This window comes from Hippocampus bargibanti, linkage group LG08 (assembly GCF_051943395.1).
Source record: "Hippocampus bargibanti isolate YZ-2025 linkage group LG08, ASM5194339v1, whole genome shotgun sequence".
NCBI classification, from domain to species: Eukaryota; Metazoa; Chordata; class Actinopteri; order Syngnathiformes; family Syngnathidae; genus Hippocampus; species Hippocampus bargibanti.
In genome coordinates, this window is record NC_142741.1 from 16,409,610 (window position 1) to 16,432,092 (window position 22,483).

The following is a 22,483-nucleotide window of genomic DNA, read 5'->3' on the forward strand; positions in this document are numbered from 1 at the left end:
AAACTGGTTTATTTTACAAGCTGCAGCCAGAGAAATCCTACATCTACAAGGATGAGGATTGCCGCGGGGGTAAACGTTCAAAAGAAAGACTTACAATCATGCCGTGCGCTAACATGACGGGTACCGATAAATTACAACTTACATATTGTTATCGGGAAATAAAAAAAAAAACAAGGTGCCGACATTGCATCGTATGTTGCAGTCGACAAAGACATTGCGACATTCCCAAGCTCATCAGATGCGGATATCGCAGCAGAGGTCAAAGCCAAGATTCCCGTGATGATGATAATGACGATGAAGAAGAACCGACTGAATGCATACCTTTTGCAACATCGACAAAAGCGTTGTTTATATTAAAATATAAAAATGGGAAGCAGAAGAAGATTGATGACTTTTTAAAATAGCATACATACGTACTAATTGCAGTGTTATGTACATGTACTGTTATATGAATGCAAGCGTTTTTTGCAACAATGTTTGTTGTTTTGTCTGCTGAAGCGTGATGATTTTGAAAATGACTGTACATTCCATACTGTGCATTAAAGGTTAACAAACATCACTTTTTGTGTTTCTTGACTGACATCAGAAAAAGGTTTTATAGCATCTACAATACCCAAAACACGCAGTATAATAAAACACCAATAAAAATGACTTCAAGTCACGGCAAGACGTCTTGCATTGCTGGAGAATCCAAATAATGACTTCAGATTCAGAGAATATGCTTTCTTGTTACACATCCATTCATGGATATGATTCAAATACAGAAGAGAGAGTAAAGCATACATGTTTGCAATCGATTAAATATTTACTGTATACTGTATCCTATGGAGCCTGGGGGCCCTCTACTGGCGGCTTCAGGATGCAACACGGTTCTCAGACAAAAAGCTGTTGTTACGTCACAGCTGCGCGCCGGCATTCTATTCAGGCACTCTCGAACTGTCACGTAAGTTATGTAAACGTTTTGGTTTTTCATTCATGTACAGTATTTAATTGTGTTGCATCCAGATATCTTTATTGCTTGTAACAATCACTGTTTTTCATATGATTGTACATACTGGCGTTCGTGGCTTCGTGTGAATAGAACTTGACGATTTAGCATTGGTTGGTTGCATTTTTGAAAGGAAATAGTCATTAAAAAGTGTAAAGATGTTTTTATTTTATGCACAACTTTATTTTTCACTTCACTACTGTACAAAAAAACATGTTAGATACGCAATCCATGAACCCAATGATGAAATTACATGCCATAACAAATATTCTCCATTTACGCACCCCCCGCCCCCCAGGATCGGATATTTCGATAGTCCGGTTATAACGATATTTTTTCCGACTCCCGAGAATATCGATATAACGAGACTTTACTGTATATATATATATATATATATATAGTGCCTCGACTGGGATCACCACCTTATCGTGGTGAGGCACTTTGCGCGTCTCCGTGACCCCGAGAGCTATGTCGGCTGGAGTCTTGTACTCCTGGCAGGGTCACCCAAGCCGAACAGGTCGGAGGGTAGAGGCCAGACAAAGAGTGATCCCAAATCCGCACCCGGGGGTAGGCGTAGGCGGAGTCCAACAGATCGGACCACCGGCAGCCCCTTGCAACCACACACACCTGAAGGTCGTCTCGAGTCTTCACTCTTGCCACTGGAATACAGTGGGTGCGGCCAAGTATGTGGGGGAAGGAATTGCGCGCCCCGTCCCTCACACTAAATCCACTAGTAGCGCAGGTTTCAGCTTCCACCATATAAGTCCACTGGCGATAGGATAAAGTGACGGGGGCAGGTCATGGATGTGACTGGAAGCTTCTAGCTTGATTCCTACACGGGGGTGGTACAGGATTGATGGTCGTTGCGAAGATGGGATGGAGCAACATTATCCTTCGGCAGCATCCTGTGCGTCTGAGCAGCCCTATTCAGGGTCCGCACTGCTCACCCCTTATAGGGGAAGGGTCTAGAAAAGGTGACCTAAACATTGCTTGTTCCACCACACCTGGGTGGCCCACCGCAGCCACCAAGGCATCCCCCCTCTGCGGTCGAAAACGAAATATAATCAAACCCATGACTATGAACCTGGCTTCCTGGAATGTTCGCACCCTCCTCGATACTCGAGACGGGATGGAGAGACCTCGAAGACGAACTGCCCTCATCGCACATGAGCTGAGAAGGTACAACATCGATATTGGCGCACTCAGTGAGACTCGGTTCATAGGCGAGGATTCACTCACAGAAGTTGGTGAAGGTTACACCTTCTTCTGGAAGGGTCTCCCAGAGAATGAGCGAAGACTCCATGGAGTTGGCTTTGCTGTGAAAAGCAGCTTACTCAGTAACATCCCTGAGTCCCCCCAAGGCATCAGTGAACGGCTTATGACCTGGCGTATTCCCCTGGTAAAAGGTCGCTTCGCAACTTTAATCAGCGCCTATGCTCCCACCTTGGATGCTGACGATAACACCAAAGATGCCTTCTACGAGTCCCTGGATGCTACCATATCCAAAATCCCTGCCTCTGATAAACTTGTTCTGATGGGTGACTTCAATGCCCGAGTAGGTACTGATGCCAGGCTCTGGAAACAAGTAATCGGAAGGCACGGGACGGGGAAAATAAACAGCAATGGCCTCCGACTCCTCACTCTGTGCTCTGAGCATCAGTTGATTGTAACTAACACCATCTTTCAACTGAAAAAGAAATACATCACATCATGGATGCACCCCAGGTCCAAACATTGGCACTTACTGGACTACATCATCACAAGGCAACGAGACCAAAATGATGTCTGCATCACGCGGGCCATGCGTGGGGCTGAATGCTGGACTGATCATCGACTGATCAAGTCCAGGCTCAAGCTGAGAATTCGACCTCCTCATAAGAAACAGCAACCCCAAAGGCGTCTTAACACCAGGGCCCTGGAGTCCCCAGAATGTGCAGCCAGCTACCGCCACAAGCTGGCAGAGGGACTTGCCAGCCTGGACAACGACACCAGTAACGGTGACCTTGATGTTGAAAGCAGGTGGAAAAAATTGAGGACAACAATTCATCAAGCTGCCTCTGAGACCATCGGCTTCACTCAGAAACGTCATCAAGACTGGTTCGATAACAGCTCAGCTGCCATACAGGAGCTTCTGGAAGCCAAGCGCAAAGCCCATACCACACTTCTCTCCAACCCTCATTCTCCACTTCTCCTCTCTCACTACAAGGCCATCCGTGGTGAAACACAGAAACAGCTGAGGATGATGGAGAACAAGTGGTGGCTCAGCAAGGCCCAAGAAATCCAGAGGCATGCAGACAACAACAACACACACGCCTTCTATGATGCTGTAAAATCCCTGCACGGCCCACGAAGACAACACATTGTCCCAGTTAAATCTGCAGACGGTTCTGTACTACTGAAGGACAAACAGCTAATACTTGAGCGCTGGGCAGAGCACTTTGACTCCCTGCTCAACCAAGTAAACCCTTCAGACACATCTGTCCTTGACTCCCTCCCAGAGCTTCCATCAGTTCCCTCCCTTGATGAACCTCCTCAGTTCACAGAGGTCCTCTCTGCAATCCGGAGCCTTAAAAACAACAAAAGCCCTGGCCCTGATGGACTTCCAGCTGAGGTCTTCAAGAGCGGCGGTTACCTCCTGACACGGAAGCTTTACCACCTCATCTGCAACATCTGGCAAAACGGGACACTTCCTCAGGAATGGAAAGACAGCAACATTGTCACCATTTACAAAAGGAAGGGGGACAAGTCAGTCTGCGGCAACAGCCGTGGCATCTCCCTACTTTCTGTTGCTGGCAAGATTCTTGCAAAAGTAATGCTGTTCCGTCTTACATCGCACATTACCGAAGACATCCTCCCAGAGACACAATGCGGCTTCAGGAAGGATCGAAGCACTCTGGACATGATCTTCGCTGCGCGCCAAGTTCAGGAGAAATGCAAGGAACAAAACAAGGACCTCTATATCACCTTCATTGACCTTACAAAGGCATTTGACACAGTTAACCGTGACATTCTCTGGACCATACTGCAGAAATTTGGCGTCCCCTCCAAATTTCTCGGCATCCTAAAGCAGTTCCACGGCGGCATGCAAGCAACTGTACTTGTTGGTGGCCAGCAATCTTCCCCGTTCCCTGTGGAAGTCGGGGTGAAGCAGGGCTGTGTACTGGCCCCTGCTATATTCAACCTGTTCCTGATGGCAGCTACGCTCCTCTTCCATAAGTCCATCCAGGAAGGTGGCGGCGTACAAATCCAATTCCGCCTGGATGGTAACCTGTTTAACATCAGACGCCTACAGGCCAAGACCAAGACCCTGATCAGCGGCATCCACGAGCTACAGTATGCAGATGATTGTGCTCTGCTGGCCCACAGCCCAGCTGCCATGCAAAATGCCCTTGATACCATGTCCTCCGTCTACCGATCACTCGGTCTCGTGATCAATGTAACCAAAACGGAGGTCATGGCAAAAGAGAGTTCTCCAACCCCAGCGTTCACCCTCAGTGGCACACCCCTCAAGGTTGTCCAACAATTCAGCTACCTCGGCAGCATTCTAACACCCTCCTGTCTAATTGATGATGACGTCCAGGCCCGCATCCATCAAGCCTCCAAAGCTTTTGGCAGATTGCGTACTCGTGTGTTCGAAAACAACCACTTAAGAACTCCAACAAAAGTCGCAGTCTACCAAGCAGTGTGTGTGTCCACGCTGCTATATGGCGCAGAAGCCTGGACCATCTATCGACGCCATGTGAGACGCCTTGATGCATTCCACATCAGGTGCCTCCAACGAATCCTTGGCATCACCTGGCAGGATCGTGTTCCACACACCGACATCCTTCAACGCACTGCCTCCACCAGTATCGAGGCCATACTGGCAAAGAGGCAACTTCGGTGGGTTGGACATGTCATCCGGATGCCTAGCTGCCGCTTGCCTCGACAGGTGCTTTATGGACAACTCTTGTCAGCGAAGAGGAAGCCTGGTGGTCCTAAGCTGCGATACAAAGACCAGCTTAAACAGACTCTAAAGAACTGCAACATCAAGCCCAGCGATCTGGAGTCTGCTGCAGCGAACAGGCCACTGTGGCGCTCCTTATGCCACGAAGGGGTGACACAACTTGAAGACAAGCGCACCCAGAGGAGGATCGTGCGGCACGAGCAAAGACACCTTTGTGCTGCTTCAGTACCGTCTCGCCAGCCCGGTCCTGGCCTCACATGTCCTGAATGTGGCAGGATTTGTGGCTCCAGAATCGGGCTTCATAGTCACCTACAGTGGCATCGCCGCCAGCGCCAATAACCACTGTCCAATACCCCACAAAGCAATGGAAGCGACGTCATCCTCGACTTCGATGGACTGCCAAGAGAGAGATATATATATACAGTAAAGTCTCGTTATATCGATATCGGTTATATCGATAGTACCGCTTATTACGATACTATTTTCATTTCCCTTGCACATTTCTAGTCTTTTTATGTATAATTAGTACCGTTTAGTACGATACCCGGTTATTACGATAATCCGGTTATTACGGTGCTCCTTTTCATCCCCCGCCGGCCATTTTTGTTGTACAAATATTCTCCATTTACGCACCCCCCGCCCCCCAGGATCGGATATTTCGATAGTCCGGTTATAACGATATTTTTTCCGACTCCCGAGAATATCGATATAACGAGACTTTACTGTATATATATATATATATATATATAGTGCCTCGACTGGGATCACCACCTTATCGTGGTGAGGCACTTTGCGCGTCTCCGTGACCCCGAGAGCTATGTCGGCTGGAGTCTTGTACTCCTGGCAGGGTCACCCAAGCCGAACAGGTCGGAGGGTAGAGGCCAGACAAAGAGTGATCCCAAATCCGCACCCGGGGGTAGGCGTAGGCGGAGTCCAACAGATCGGACCACCGGCAGCCCCTTGCAACCACACACACCTGAAGGTCGTCTCGAGTCTTCACTCTTGCCACTGGAATACAGTGGGTGCGGCCAAGTATGTGGGGGAAGGAATTGCGCGCCCCGTCCCTCACACTAAATCCACTAGTAGCGCAGGTTTCAGCTTCCACCATATAAGTCCACTGGCGATAGGATAAAGTGACGGGGGCAGGTCATGGATGTGACTGGAAGCTTCTAGCTTGATTCCTACACGGGGGTGGTACAGGATTGATGGTCGTTGCGAAGATGGGATGGAGCAACATTATCCTTCGGCAGCATCCTGTGCGTCTGAGCAGCCCTATTCAGGGTCCGCACTGCTCACCCCTTATAGGGGAAGGGTCTAGAAAAGGTGACCTAAACATTGCTTGTTCCACCACACCTGGGTGGCCCACCGCAGCCACCAAGGCATCCCCCCTCTGCGGTCGAAAACGAAATATAATCAAACCCATGACTATGAACCTGGCTTCCTGGAATGTTCGCACCCTCCTCGATACTCGAGACGGGATGGAGAGACCTCGAAGACGAACTGCCCTCATCGCACATGAGCTGAGAAGGTACAACATCGATATTGGCGCACTCAGTGAGACTCGGTTCATAGGCGAGGATTCACTCACAGAAGTTGGTGAAGGTTACACCTTCTTCTGGAAGGGTCTCCCAGAGAATGAGCGAAGACTCCATGGAGTTGGCTTTGCTGTGAAAAGCAGCTTACTCAGTAACATCCCTGAGTCCCCCCAAGGCATCAGTGAACGGCTTATGACCTGGCGTATTCCCCTGGTAAAAGGTCGCTTCGCAACTTTAATCAGCGCCTATGCTCCCACCTTGGATGCTGACGATAACACCAAAGATGCCTTCTACGAGTCCCTGGATGCTACCATATCCAAAATCCCTGCCTCTGATAAACTTGTTCTGATGGGTGACTTCAATGCCCGAGTAGGTACTGATGCCAGGCTCTGGAAACAAGTAATCGGAAGGCACGGGACGGGGAAAATAAACAGCAATGGCCTCCGACTCCTCACTCTGTGCTCTGAGCATCAGTTGATTGTAACTAACACCATCTTTCAACTGAAAAAGAAATACATCACATCATGGATGCACCCCAGGTCCAAACATTGGCACTTACTGGACTACATCATCACAAGGCAACGAGACCAAAATGATGTCTGCATCACGCGGGCCATGCGTGGGGCTGAATGCTGGACTGATCATCGACTGATCAAGTCCAGGCTCAAGCTGAGAATTCGACCTCCTCATAAGAAACAGCAACCCCAAAGGCGTCTTAACACCAGGGCCCTGGAGTCCCCAGAATGTGCAGCCAGCTACCGCCACAAGCTGGCAGAGGGACTTGCCAGCCTGGACAACGACACCAGTAACGGTGACCTTGATGTTGAAAGCAGGTGGAAAAAATTGAGGACAACAATTCATCAAGCTGCCTCTGAGACCATCGGCTTCACTCAGAAACGTCATCAAGACTGGTTCGATAACAGCTCAGCTGCCATACAGGAGCTTCTGGAAGCCAAGCGCAAAGCCCATACCACACTTCTCTCCAACCCTCATTCTCCACTTCTCCTCTCTCACTACAAGGCCATCCGTGGTGAAACACAGAAACAGCTGAGGATGATGGAGAACAAGTGGTGGCTCAGCAAGGCCCAAGAAATCCAGAGGCATGCAGACAACAACAACACACACGCCTTCTATGATGCTGTAAAATCCCTGCACGGCCCACGAAGACAACACATTGTCCCAGTTAAATCTGCAGACGGTTCTGTACTACTGAAGGACAAACAGCTAATACTTGAGCGCTGGGCAGAGCACTTTGACTCCCTGCTCAACCAAGTAAACCCTTCAGACACATCTGTCCTTGACTCCCTCCCAGAGCTTCCATCAGTTCCCTCCCTTGATGAACCTCCTCAGTTCACAGAGGTCCTCTCTGCAATCCGGAGCCTTAAAAACAACAAAAGCCCTGGCCCTGATGGACTTCCAGCTGAGGTCTTCAAGAGCGGCGGTTACCTCCTGACACGGAAGCTTTACCACCTCATCTGCAACATCTGGCAAAACGGGACACTTCCTCAGGAATGGAAAGACAGCAACATTGTCACCATTTACAAAAGGAAGGGGGACAAGTCAGTCTGCGGCAACAGCCGTGGCATCTCCCTACTTTCTGTTGCTGGCAAGATTCTTGCAAAAGTAATGCTGTTCCGTCTTACATCGCACATTACCGAAGACATCCTCCCAGAGACACAATGCGGCTTCAGGAAGGATCGAAGCACTCTGGACATGATCTTCGCTGCGCGCCAAGTTCAGGAGAAATGCAAGGAACAAAACAAGGACCTCTATATCACCTTCATTGACCTTACAAAGGCATTTGACACAGTTAACCGTGACATTCTCTGGACCATACTGCAGAAATTTGGCGTCCCCTCCAAATTTCTCGGCATCCTAAAGCAGTTCCACGGCGGCATGCAAGCAACTGTACTTGTTGGTGGCCAGCAATCTTCCCCGTTCCCTGTGGAAGTCGGGGTGAAGCAGGGCTGTGTACTGGCCCCTGCTATATTCAACCTGTTCCTGATGGCAGCTACGCTCCTCTTCCATAAGTCCATCCAGGAAGGTGGCGGCGTACAAATCCAATTCCGCCTGGATGGTAACCTGTTTAACATCAGACGCCTACAGGCCAAGACCAAGACCCTGATCAGCGGCATCCACGAGCTACAGTATGCAGATGATTGTGCTCTGCTGGCCCACAGCCCAGCTGCCATGCAAAATGCCCTTGATACCATGTCCTCCGTCTACCGATCACTCGGTCTCGTGATCAATGTAACCAAAACGGAGGTCATGGCAAAAGAGAGTTCTCCAACCCCAGCGTTCACCCTCAGTGGCACACCCCTCAAGGTTGTCCAACAATTCAGCTACCTCGGCAGCATTCTAACACCCTCCTGTCTAATTGATGATGACGTCCAGGCCCGCATCCATCAAGCCTCCAAAGCTTTTGGCAGATTGCGTACTCGTGTGTTCGAAAACAACCACTTAAGAACTCCAACAAAAGTCGCAGTCTACCAAGCAGTGTGTGTGTCCACGCTGCTATATGGCGCAGAAGCCTGGACCATCTATCGACGCCATGTGAGACGCCTTGATGCATTCCACATCAGGTGCCTCCAACGAATCCTTGGCATCACCTGGCAGGATCGTGTTCCACACACCGACATCCTTCAACGCACTGCCTCCACCAGTATCGAGGCCATACTGGCAAAGAGGCAACTTCGGTGGGTTGGACATGTCATCCGGATGCCTAGCTGCCGCTTGCCTCGACAGGTGCTTTATGGACAACTCTTGTCAGCGAAGAGGAAGCCTGGTGGTCCTAAGCTGCGATACAAAGACCAGCTTAAACAGACTCTAAAGAACTGCAACATCAAGCCCAGCGATCTGGAGTCTGCTGCAGCGAACAGGCCACTGTGGCGCTCCTTATGCCACGAAGGGGTGACACAACTTGAAGACAAGCGCACCCAGAGGAGGATCGTGCGGCACGAGCAAAGACACCTTTGTGCTGCTTCAGTACCGTCTCGCCAGCCCGGTCCTGGCCTCACATGTCCTGAATGTGGCAGGATTTGTGGCTCCAGAATCGGGCTTCATAGTCACCTACAGTGGCATCGCCGCCAGCGCCAATAACCACTGTCCAATACCCCACAAAGCAATGGAAGCGACGTCATCCTCGACTTCGATGGACTGCCAAGAGAGAGATATATATATACAGTAAAGTCTCGTTATATCGATATCGGTTATATCGATAGTACCGCTTATTACGATACTATTTTCATTTCCCTTGCACATTTCTAGTCTTTTTATGTATAATTAGTACCGTTTAGTACGATACCCGGTTATTACGATAATCCGGTTATTACGGTGCTCCTTTTCATCCCCCGCCGGCCATTTTTGTTGTTTATATCGATATATCCGTCGCGTGTCACGTGTCTTGTTACGTGAGTCGCCATCGGTCGCGCCATTGGTCGACTTGGTCACATGAGCCGCCATCGGTCGCGCTATTGGTCGACTTGGCCGTGTGACTTTGTCACGTGACACGCCATCGGTCGCGCCATTGGTCAACTTGGTCACGTGTCTTGGTTACGTGTCACGCCATAGGTCGCGCCATTGGTCGACTTGGTCAGGTGACTTGGTTACGTTCCCAGCACCCGTGTAGCAGAGCCATTTTCATTTTCAGACGCTAGCTCGTGTGTAGCAGACGAGATTGAAGTGTTTGTGTTAAAAGGTAAAAATGGGAAGCAGAAGAAGATTGATGACTTTTTTAAATTGTATACATAATACAGTAAGATGTAAGCGTTGCAGTTTCCCTGTTGTGTTATGTACATGCCCACTGTACTGTATATGAATGCAATCGTTTTTTGCAACAATGTTTCTTGTTTTGTCTGCTAAAGCGCGATGATTTTGAAAATTATTAACATTCCATACTGTGTATTAAAGGACAGCCGATGTCACTTTTTATTCAAATGCAAATAAAAATGACTTCACGCCAAGACGTCTTGCATTGCTTGTGAATCCAAACAATGGCTTCAGATTCAGATAATATGCTTTCTTGTTACACATCCAGTTATGAATATGTTTCAAATACACTGTAGTTCTGAAGATTAAAGCATACATGTTTACAATCATTAAAGAATTATATGTGCCATTTTGAGGCAACATTGGGGGAACATCTCTCACCAAAAAAAAAGGGAGCTAATGGCCAGCTCCGTTTCTTATATGGCGCTTGGCTGCCCTCTTTTGGCGGCTTTTGTTTAATGCAGTTCGGTGCAGGATCGGATATATCGATAGTCCCGGTTATATCGATATTTTTTCGGACTCCCTTGGATATCGATATAACGAGACTTTACTGTATATGTGGGTGTATGTGTGTGATCCTTCATGTTCAAAAACGTACTCAGGTGTTGTGCGTGCCAAGAACATGCAGAAGGTGAGGAGCTCGAGCACCCCCCAGCCTTTCTCCAGCTGTTTTCTTACCTCACTGTCATTGCACAAACACATGTACCATATTGCATATTGATGAAAAGGTTTCTTCAGCTGTCATCTGTACTTCTTTGAAGGTGTTGGACGTTTCGCTTCTTATCCAAGAAAATTCATCAGCAAACTAAAGTCTTACTGGTAGTACCAGTAAGACTTTAGAAGCAAAACCGTCCGACACCTTCAAAGAAGTACAGATGACGGCTGAATAAACCTTTTCATCGATGGAACAGTCCTGGACGCCTGAGAGCTTACACAGACATATTGCACATTATGCTACGCTAGCCAGCACTTGTGCAAAGTTGCATCTTATCTAACATTGAAGGCTGAACAAACTTTCACGGAATCCCAACAGAAATGTTGGAAAGCATCCGTATACTTATGACAATGGGGAGGCTCCTCTAGGACAACGTTGTGTGGACATTCAGATGCTACTCAGCCTCCTCTTGTGGGCACACTTGGAAGATCACAGAGACCCTTACAGTATTTAAAGAAGCAGCCGTACACTCACTACTCAACACACCCAGCTTTTTTCCTCATGTTGATGTTCTGTGTGAATGGGGCTGACATGGGATGGCGGTGGGAAAATTGTTGGGAGAAGGAAACAGAAAAATGTCAATGTATTCCAGGTATTACCGGAGAGATAACTGAGGCAGGATGATGGTAATGAGACATGGAATAGAGAGAACGTCCATTAAATTGTGGTTCATTGATATACAGTATACATATATATATATTTTACCCCAAACCATGAGCTGTGGCACTGTGAGCTCTACTGAAGGGCAATTTTGAGAGAATTGTTTTGATAAAAAGTTATGATCAAAATAATGAATTCCATCATGCTATTTATGTTTTATGCATTATAAACATTATCCAGACATATTTGATAAACATTTCATAGAAAATATGTGGAATTTTTAAAGGCCTGTGAAATTCTTTTTTCAATTTCCACAACTTTTTTTTTCATGACAGTCAAACATGAATTAATACAAGCTCTAGTGTCGCGGCGCTGACCTGACACATTTCAGGAAATTCTGAGAGGAAGCGGCTGCAGATTGAAATAGACATTGAAGTAATGCCATTTGTGTCTCGTGTCCAGGCATTATTATATAATATTATTTACTGATGAGACAATTTGTATTTCAGTAGATATACTTTTCATCACAATTTTTCTTTGGTGGTCTGTAATAGGAAAATTCTGATTAGTATTGGTTTACTGACCTTTTTGGAGCTGACAGACCTCTGTAAAATCCTACCATGAGGTCCCATTACCCTAGTGCTGCTACTGCATCCTGAAGGTAAGGGAGAGGCACATGGTGGACTCAAACACACATTGAAGGTTGCTGGCTTCTTCTCTGTCAAGGTCTTTTGGAACGCCACATTGTTGTTCTGGTTGAAGGTCAGAGTGCACTTCTCCTTGATGCCCACATTGCTAAAATCCGTTTGATTCCTGTTTTTAATGAGCTCGAGGTAGTCTTTGAGCACTGCCTGCGTTTTGGGATCGCTTAACCAGGTGAGGAAGAGCTCGTCGACCTTCATCTTGAGGACTGGCTGAAGAATCTGACTTGACGGCATTTTGAAGGAAGCCCAAGAATCCACAGGTTAGGCACCTGCACAGTGATAATAATAGCATCAATGAATCATGTTCTGGATTATAACAATGTAAATACAATAAAAAGAAGCTACACATGAAAAAGTACATACGACGACGATACAGTTCTACACTGCAAAATGGACCATTGGTTGGCTCGCAGTCGACCTTGTTTCCTATTAATGTTACACTATCACAAACACACAAACAATATTGAATTTTAGCGCGTCGATGTTTTGAGCCCGCAGGCTCACGTGAGTGACTGCACAAAATATTGGTCTTTTCAAATAACACGGTGGCTAAAAACAACGCAAACTCAAGTTGCACAACGACCGTAATGTATGGTGACGTTCAGAAAAGAGCAAACTGTTTGGTGGGAGATGTTTTCAGTTAGCATTAGCCAGTTCTCGCCAACTCAGACAAAATACCAACCTTGTATTTAAAGCACGTATATTCCAAATACGGTGGTATGGCGCTACATGATTCCATTCATTGGGTGATATTTCAGTCTTGATACGGAATACAGACGGGCCAACCGGCATCGATCCCACAATAAAGAACACTGCATGCTATTCGGCTCCAACTTTTTGAAATCGCGTTCCCGTGGTCACCACACACGAGCATATCGCGAGATTATGAGTGATGCATTCATCGTCCGATGGAACATTCAACGTTGTTTTTTGTGGTGGTCGGTTTTTCTGTATTTGTATCCTACGGAAGAGGATTAGGGCCATTGAAGAAAAATGATTGGTAAGATTCTTATTTTTCTGTCAGAATTCTGATTTTATTCTGAAACTTCTCACTTTGGCAGGCTCGGTGACCAAGTGGTTACGGTGTCAACATCACCGTGCAGACAGAGGTCATTGGTATGATCCCGGCATCGCCCTCGCTGTGTGGAGTTTGCACGTTCGGCCTGTGGCTCCATGGGCTTTCTTTGGTTGCTTCAGTTTCTCCCCACATTCCTAAAACATGCATGAGAGGGTCAATGAACACTACATCACAGGCAGTGACGTGCGGTGAGGTTCATGGCTGGTGAGGCACTGACGTCATCACAGTCAGATTTACAAACGTATGAACTCTTCAGAGTAGCTTATTCACCATTTGATTGGCAACAGTTAACGTGTTTTGTTTAAAATGTCATGTCAGCATTCTTTATATAAACTAGCAGAGAAAAAAATAATTAAAAAACATTATTATCGTGTTGTAGCCGTTGAGGAATGAGCACACACGACTAAATGTGGTGACGTGTTTATTCCAACGGCTAACAAGTGGATCTGAACTGAACAGCAAAAGCAGTGTAATATATGTAACATGAACCGCCCCCTCCTCTGCACCTGCTGGGTGAGATGCCTGGTCCTAGTGCCCGCCACCCAGCCCCCCCCCCCCCAGAACACCCAGAAGGAAGGTCAAGGTGAAAATTTTGCAGGGGGCTTAACCAGCCTGCCCCAACGACTACGCAGTCCGTCTTTCGGTGGTGAAGGTGATTCGGGCGAGACCTCAGTGGGGGAACGACACTCAACCCTGGCATGCCGCGGTGAGGCTGGAGGTTTCGGAGGGCGTCCGCGACGTGGGGCCTGGGCAGGCGAAACGTCCTCGCCTGCAACTAAATGAGCCGGTTTGAGCCTGTCTATTGAAATGCCCTCCCTCCGCCCACCCATATCGAGCACAAAACTCTTTTCACCGTGTTCGAGCACTCTAAACGGGCCGTCGTACGGCGGTCGGAGGGGTGAGGGGTGGGCATCGTGACGCACAAAGACGAAACGGGCTGACCTAAGAGCAGACGGAACAAATATTTTGGGGACGCAGTGGTGAATTGGTGCTGGAGTCAGGGGCTCTGCTGGCAAAAGGGGGAATGAAGGTGCACCCGAAGCTTCAGGCAGAAATTCACCAGGAACGCGGAGTGGTTGACCGGGCGGCGTTAAGGTCTTCTTTAGGGGCCGAACGTAACCCGAGCAGGACCCACGGAAGCTGGTCGACCCAGTTACCGTCCGACAGCGCGGCCCGTAGCGCGGCTTTCAGTGACCGGTGGAAGCGTTCGCACATCCCGTTAGCCTGCGGGTGGTAGGCCATAGTGCGGTGTACCTGCACACCCAAGGACTGCGCCATGGCCGACCAGAGCTCGGAAACAAACTGGGGGGCCTCTGTCCGAAGTGATATCGGATGGCGTGCCGAAACGTGCGACCCAGGACGACAGAAATGCGCGGGCAATATCTGCCGAGGTCGTGGAGGACAGGGGTACTGCCTCCAGCCACCTAGTGGTTCGATCGACCATGGTGAGGAGATGTGTGCAACCCTGCGAAGGAGGGAGGGGCCCGACCAGATCCACATGGACGTGGTCAAATCTCCTGTCCGGAATTGGAAAAGTTTCCAGGTTTGCTCGGGTGTGCCTGTGGACTTTGGCGCGCTGACATGCCATGCATGCAGCTGCCCACTTCCTGACGTCCTTTCGTAACCCAGGCCAGACAAACTTGGCCCCAAGTAGTTTGACTGACGCCCGGACGCCAGGGTGTGAGAGGGAATGAATAGAGTCAAAAATTCGCCGACGCCACTCCTGCGGAACCACGGGACGAGTGCGACCCGTAGACACCTCGCAGAGGAGAGCGGGACCCCCTTCACACAGTGCCACCTTCTCAAGTTTCAGGGCTGTGCCTGCTGCCTTGAGTTCGTGGATGTCCGGATCCTCAGATTGGGCGGTGGCCATCTCTGAAAAATCCACCCCGAGCTGGACTGGACACACAATCGCGCGTGACAAGCAATCGGCCACAGGGTTACATTTGCCGGCCACGTGCTGAATGTCTGTTGTGAATTCAGAAATGGCCGCCAAATGCCGTTGCTGTCGAGCCGACCACGGTTCAGTCACCTTTGACATGGCGAATGTAAGTGGTTTGTGATCCACATATGCGGTAAACCGGCGCCCCTCGAGGAGGAAACGAAAATGGCGCGTTGCAAGGTAGAGTGCTAACAACTCTCTGAAGAAAACACTGTACTTGCGTTTGTTATCTTGCAGCTTCCGACTGAAAAATGCAAGGGGCTGCCATTCGTTCTCTACAAGCTGCTCAACCACCGCCCCTACGGCAACATCAGACGCGTCGGTAGTCAAAGCCACCTGTGCGGTTGAGATTGGGTGGACCAGAAGAGTTTCACCCGCAAGAGCTTCCTTGGCCCGTTGGAAGGATTGTGGTCGTTGCGGTGCCCACTCGACGGGGTCGTTAGCCTTCTTTTTTCTCAAGGCGCCGTAGAGGGGTTGTAGGAGGTCGGCTGCGTGAGGAAGAAACCGGTTGTAAAAATTGATCATGCCCAAAAACTCCTGCAGAGCCTTAACTGTGGCCGGGCGGGGGAAATCCACCACTGCTTGCACTTTGGCGGGTAAGGGGATGGCGCCCTGTGGAGAAATGCGATGCCCCAAGAAATCGACCTTGGACAGACCAAATTGGCACTTAACAGGGTTAACTATAAGGCCGTGCGAATCAAGGCACTTGAAAACTTCGGTTAAGTGTGACAGGTGTTCCTACGGTGAAGGGCTGGCCATAAGGATGTCGTCTAGATAGACAAATACAAAATCAAGACCTCGCAAAACTGAGTCCATCAGTCTCTGAAAGGTCTGTGCCGCCCCCTTCAGGCCAAAAGGCATACAGAGGAATTCAAAAAGGCCAAAAGGGGTTATTACTGCAGTTTTTGGCACATCTTCTGCCCGTACCGGAACCTGGTGATAACCGCGAACGAGGTCAACTTTGGAAAAGATCACGGCTCCGGCCAAACGTGCGGAAAAGTCCTGGATGTGCGGAATTGGGTAACGGTCGTGTGTGGTTACATTATTAAGCCGACGAAAATCACCGCACGGCCGCCAAGAACCGTCACTTTTGGGGACCATGTGCAATGGTGAGGCCCACGGGCTGTTGGAACGCCTCACGATGCCCAAGCGCTCCATCGTCGCGAACTCCCCTTTCGCCATTGCCAATTTTGCCGCGTCGAGGCGACGAGCGTGGGCAAAAACTGGCGGGCCAACCGTGGGAATGAAATGCTCTACCCCGTGTTTAGTATCGCATTGGAAAAGGCGGGTGTGGTTAACGACGGATAATTGGTCAGCAGGCATTCATAAACGTTACCCGATGTTAAATAATTTGCATGCGTTAACGCCCCGAGCCCTCCGGCCTCACACGGAAAAGTGGCGAAAGAGATGGCGTCAATCAAACGACGGTTGGCAATGTCCACAAGAAGTCCGTGAGCACATAAAACATCGGCGCCAATTATGGGAACTGTGGTCGCGGCAACAATAAAGTTCCACTTGAATTCCCGTCCGTGGAAACGCACAGTCACCGACCTGGAACCGAAGTTAGCGATGGGCGAGCCGTTAGCGCACAAGGCAGGCCCGCATCCACCTGCCATCTTGTCCGCAGCGGTGGAGTCAGCAGGCTTACTTGTGCCCCGCTGTCCACAAGGAAACGTCTTCCTGACGAGGAGTCCGTGACGAAAAGCAGCTCGCTTTCGTTGCTGGCGCCCACGGTTGCTACTGGGTGTCGGGCGTTGAAGATTTCCGTCGTCTCGTGGGAGCAGGGAGGTGCGCAGCGTCGAGCCTTGGCGCCAAACCGCTGATGGAAATAGCAGGTGGCTTTCCCGCGCCGCTTCTGCGATCCCACTGCGGCCACGACGGTCGGATCGATTTGCACGGCTAACCGCCGTATCGCCAGAAGCGCTCGATCTGCTTCTTCCGGCAAGCCACGATAGTCGCCGGTGGCTAGGCACGTCGAGTTAGCGAGCACGGCGCGCACTTCGGGTGGTAGCTGGCGAAGGAAAATGTGGGGGAAAAGGAATCCGCCGTCATCCGAATTTAACAGCGACAGCATTTTGTCCATTAGACCACTGCTGTTCCGTCGCTGAGTCCGGGAAGCGAAAGAAGTCTGTCTGCTCTCTCGGAGGCCGATAGCGTGAACCGCCGGAGCAGCAGTCGTTTGAGCGCGTCGTACTTCCCGCATCGTGGAGGCGCGCGCAGAAGTTGCATCATGCGATGCGTTGTCGGTTGGTCGAGGGACGCCACAACCATGTAATATTTTGGGTCATCTGTCGTGACGCCTCGTAGGTGGAAAAGTGCTTCCACATGCTGGAACCACGAAGCCGGGTCGCTGTGCCAGAACTCGGGCAACTTCGCGGCGTAGGCGGCGAGTTTGGGCGCCGGTCGTGGCGACATGGCCGTAGAAGATACATCTTCGTCCGTTGCCATGAACATTTCCATCGTCGGGGTCACCAGTGTAGCCGTTGAGGAATGAGCACACACGACTAAATGTGGAGACGTGTTTATTCCAACGGCTAACAAGTGGATCTGAACTGAACAGCAAAAGCAGTGTAATATATGTAACATGAACCGCCCCCTCCTCTGCACCTGCTGGGTGAGATGCCTGGTCCTAGTGCCCGCCACAGTGTTACCTTTACTTATAAATGAAGTCCATGCAACGCTCCTTCTGAAGAAAGGCATCGACACATTCTTTGTAGAAGCCTTCCTTATCTTTCTTCAGTTTTAAAAGTCTCTCTATTTCTTTCATTAGATATGTAATCCTTCATTCTGAAAATAAGGCCAAGCAACACGAAAAAAATGACTGCATGGTTGCACTTAACTTGCTAACTGTTTACTGTAGCTTGCTCTAACTAATTCTATTATTCTGTAGCCGAGGAGGCGCAAGAAGAATCTCTGTAATCACCAGCACCCCCTGTCATGAGGCAGGAGAACTGTGTGTCTCACCGATGCACACAGTTTTGATTAAAATAAAGGTTGTTGCAATATATCACAATGCATTTCTTGATTCTGCACTATGTACAGTTTGTTTTCTGTTATGGAACGGTTTTGCACATTTACATTTGCACAGTATACAGTTGACATTTTTATTTTGTTATGCTTAGAATATCTTGTTTTCTATCCTTTCACCCCACCCCAACTCCATCCCTTTTCAATTGCTGCTGTGGACTGCAAATTTCCCCATTGTGGGACGAATAAATGTATTCTGATTCTGTTGTACAGTGTTTATAATGTAAAGTCACTCTACATTATATACACCAGCTAAACTGTAGAAATTTAGTTCATATAGTAAAAGTGTTTGAACACTTCAATAGCGATATGCAGAGGCACAGCAATGCGTTCTCACTGCAGAGCAAGCCAGCACAGTTAGCATTGTGCTTGCGCAATCCATGGTGAGGCTCAGCCGGCTGCTGCCTCACCGCTCGTCTCTACTTAGTATTTGAACAGTAAATGTGGAAATTCTGCGATTTTGAAAAAAAAAAAAAAATCCAAAAATGGTGAAGTTAAATGGAAAAGAACTGTAAGGTACAAATCACTAAATAAATATAACTGTTTAATTTATTTTTTCATTTTATATTTCCATGATGACAGGTGATGCACTTGCCTACCCTAACTGCACGTCATTGATCACAGATGGCCTGCCACATAATTTTAAGTGGCATGCGAAAGCAAATCAAAGACTTCAATCTTCTTCTTTTACTTTCGGCTTTTCCCTTCAAGGGGTCGCCACAGCGAATCAGTAACCTCCATCTTCAGAGGTATGATACGCATGTTTGTTTTGGCCCAGCTTTTACGTCGGATGCCCTTCCTGACACAACCCTCTTCAATGATTCTTGTTAAAATGTATACCAAAATTTCAGAATTTTACATGTAATAAATAATAATAGTAATAGTAAATTTTATTTCTAAATAAGTGACATATTGTAAGCATTTTCTTGTTACCAAACCCTGCATTACAGTGAATTAAACTATAGTTGAATAAAACGTGATTCTTGACTTCTTTACATAGTTTATAAGGTAAATGGTAATTAACGGTATAATGTAGCCACAAGGGGGCACAAGCCAGTGTCTTATTGTGCCGGTCCCAAGCCCGGATAAATACAGAGGGTTGTGTCAGGAAGGGCTTCCGACGTAAAAAATGTTGCCAAAACAAATACGCGAATCAAACCTCTGAATCCCATACCGGATCAGTCGAGGCCCGGGTTAACAACGGCCGCCATTGGTACTGTTGACCTTCAGGGTGCCAGCGGAAAATGGACTACTGTTGGTCGAAGAAGGAGAGGAGGGAGGTGTGCCCGGAGGAAAAGAGAGAAATGGAACGCCAAGAGTATAGAACTAAGAGTAGGAACTTTGAATGTAGGAACAATGACAGGTAAAGGTCGAGAGCTGGTTGACATGATGCAGAGAAGGAAGGGAGACATACTGTGTGTCCAGGAGACCAGGTGGAAAGGGAGCAAGGCTAGAAGCTTAGGGTCAGGGTTTAAGTTGTTCTACCATGGTGAAGACAGAAAGAGAAATGGAGTTGGGGTCATCTTAAAAGATGAGTTTGTTAGGAATGTCTTAGAAGTAAAAAGAGTATCAGATAGAATGATAAGTCTGAAGCTAGAAATTGAAGGCGTGATGTTCAATGTTGTCTGTGGGTATGCCCCACAAGTAGGATGTGAGCTGGTGGAGAAGGAGAAATTTTGGTTGGACTTTGATGAAGTCATACAGAACATCCCGAGAAGTGAGAGGGTTGTAATTGGTGGAGACTTCAATGGACATGTTGGCGCAGGAAACAAAGATGATGAGGAGGTGATGGGCAGGTTTGGACTCCAGATGAGAAACGCTGAAGGACAGATGGTGGTTGACTAAGAGAATGGAAATGGCTATTGTGAATACTTTCTTTCAGAAGAGACAGGAACATAGGGTGACCTATAAGAGTGGAGGCAGAAGTACACAGGTAGATTACATTTTGTGTCTACGGCGCCATCTAAAGGAAATCAGTGACTGCAAAGTAGTGGTTGGTGAGAGTGTAGCCAGATCGCATAGGTTGGTGGTGTGTAGGAAGACGCTGGCAGTGAGGAAGATGAAGAAACCAAAGGCTGAAGTGAGGACAAAATGGTGGCAGTTGAAAAAGGAAGAGTGTTGCATAACATTTAGGAAGGAGGTAAGACAAGCACTGGGTGGGCAGGAGGTCCTTCCAGATGACTGGCAAACTACAGCGAACATAATCAGAGACACAGGTCGGAAAGTACTTGGTGTATCGAGTGGAAAAAAGGTAGATAAGGAGACTGGTGGAATGGGGAGGTGCAGGAGTGTATACAGAGAAAGAGGTTAGCAAAGAAGAAGTGGGACACTGAGAGGACGGACGAGAGTAGACAGCAGTACAAGGAGATGCAGCGCACGGTAAAAGTAAAGGTGGCAAAGGCCAAACAAGAGGCCTATGATGACTTGTATGCTCGGCTGGACAGCGAGGAAGGCGAGACTGATCTTTACAGGCTGGCGAGACAGAGAGACAAAGATGGTAAGGACCTGCAGCAGGTTCGGGTGATTAAGGATAGAGATGGCAATGTATTAACAGGTGCCAGTAGTGTGATGGCAAGATGGAAGGAGTACTTTGAAGAATTGATGAATGGGGAAATTGAGAAGGAACAAAGAGTAGAAGACGTGACTGTTGTGGACCAAGACGTAGCAAGCATTAGCAAGGATGAAGTGAGGAGGGCGCTGAAAAGGATGAAGGGAGGAAAGGCACTCGGGCCTGATGATTTACCAATTGCGGTATGGAAGTGTCTTGGAGAGGTGGCGGTGGTGTTCCTGACTGGGTTATTCAACAAGATCTTAGATGGTGAACAGATGCCTGAAGAATGGAGACGAAGTGTGCTCGTGCCCATTTTTAAGAACAAAGGAGATGTGAATTTTTCAAAAACAAATCCCATTTCTGATTTTCACTAGGGTTTGGTGATGAAGGTTTTGGTATTTGTGGATATGAGCTGGTTGGGTTTGGTACATCTAACAAGGTTAATGTTGCGCTCTCCACTATAGTAAGGGAGATACGGTTTTGTGGGATCCAGAAAAAAAAAACACAAGACAAGCAATGTGATACGTCTTGACTCAACAGTGGTTTACTTCGAATGCCCCGATCTAATGCAAACGTATGCGCACAACAATTTCCGGTCCAACGATCTAAATCGGTCCGACACGAAACACTAACCGAAGCAGGCGTTCCATGTTTAAATAAACATTTTCGATATATATCATTTGTAAACCAATAGAACTACGCGAATGTAACCAAAATAGGAAATAAGATAATTTACAACCTGTCACATACTCCCCCTCAAAATAGATGTTGTCCCCAACATATGTACTAGTAAATACATAAATGCGCTGGACGACGTGCCCAAAACAATGACGCACAGTATTATGAACTGCATCCAAATATGAACTATAATAATGAACAGTTTACAGACTGGAACTCTTTTCATACATTCTGTTTACATTATAACAATCAACAATTCACAGACTGGAACTCTTTTCATACATTCCGTTTTACTTATACAGGGCTCATCGGGGTCTTCTTGTTTCCATCTCACTGTTCTATTAAACAGAAGTGTCGATTAACCATTTCTGTAGTATTTCGTGGCATAATAGGGGTGTGCGCCATACATCCAAGGCATTGTCTGTTCACCATGATATGATACTGTCCCTACATTGTAACAAGATGGCGAACCAAGGCGATCATACGTGAATACCTTGGGTCTCCTGTGTTCTCGTCGTGGCCGTTGATTTCCCCCAATATCAGGATTACTGGGGGGTGGCTGGGGAAAAGGGGGACACATTGTCACAGGTGGATCATTTTCCGGACCAATGTTGCCCTCCTGAGATTGGTCAACTTCCGCAGCTCCCGGCTCTGTCCCCGGCAGTTCATTCCCCAGTTGATTGTCATCATGGTGGGTTGTCTCCACAAAGCTCACGTCCCGCGGTTCTGGTGAGTCTGGTCGGGTGCTCTGGCGATGCAACACTGGATAATACTCATCCTCCTCATCATCCTCTTCCGGATCCATTTCCGGCATCTTGTTCGGTCGTTGCCGAGTGGACTTTTCCTTGGACTGGGACTGTAGTGAAGTATCTAATGGCAAATGATCACATGGCAGCAAGAGATTGCGGTGGAGTATCCTAGATCTGCCCTTCCCCCTCTCAGGTTTCAGCT

At 48.1% G+C, this 22,483-nt stretch overlaps 1 protein-coding gene across 1 annotated transcript in view; it reads right to left on the bottom strand.

Moving 5' to 3' along the window:
* ppp2r3b (protein phosphatase 2, regulatory subunit B'', beta) overlaps window positions 1-13,103 on the bottom strand; it is a 47,218-nt gene extending 34,115 nt beyond the window's left edge. Inside the window, exons 1-2 of the mRNA XM_089002660.1 lie at window positions 12,939-13,103; window positions 12,137-12,525 (exon numbers count right to left, since the gene is read on the bottom strand). Coding sequence (XP_088858786.1) covers window positions 12,137-12,490 — 354 coding nt within the window. The 5' untranslated portion in view covers window positions 12,491-12,525; window positions 12,939-13,103. The remainder of the gene's footprint in view (window positions 1-12,136; window positions 12,526-12,938) is intronic.
* Between the last annotated feature and the right edge of the window lie 9,380 nt (window positions 13,104-22,483).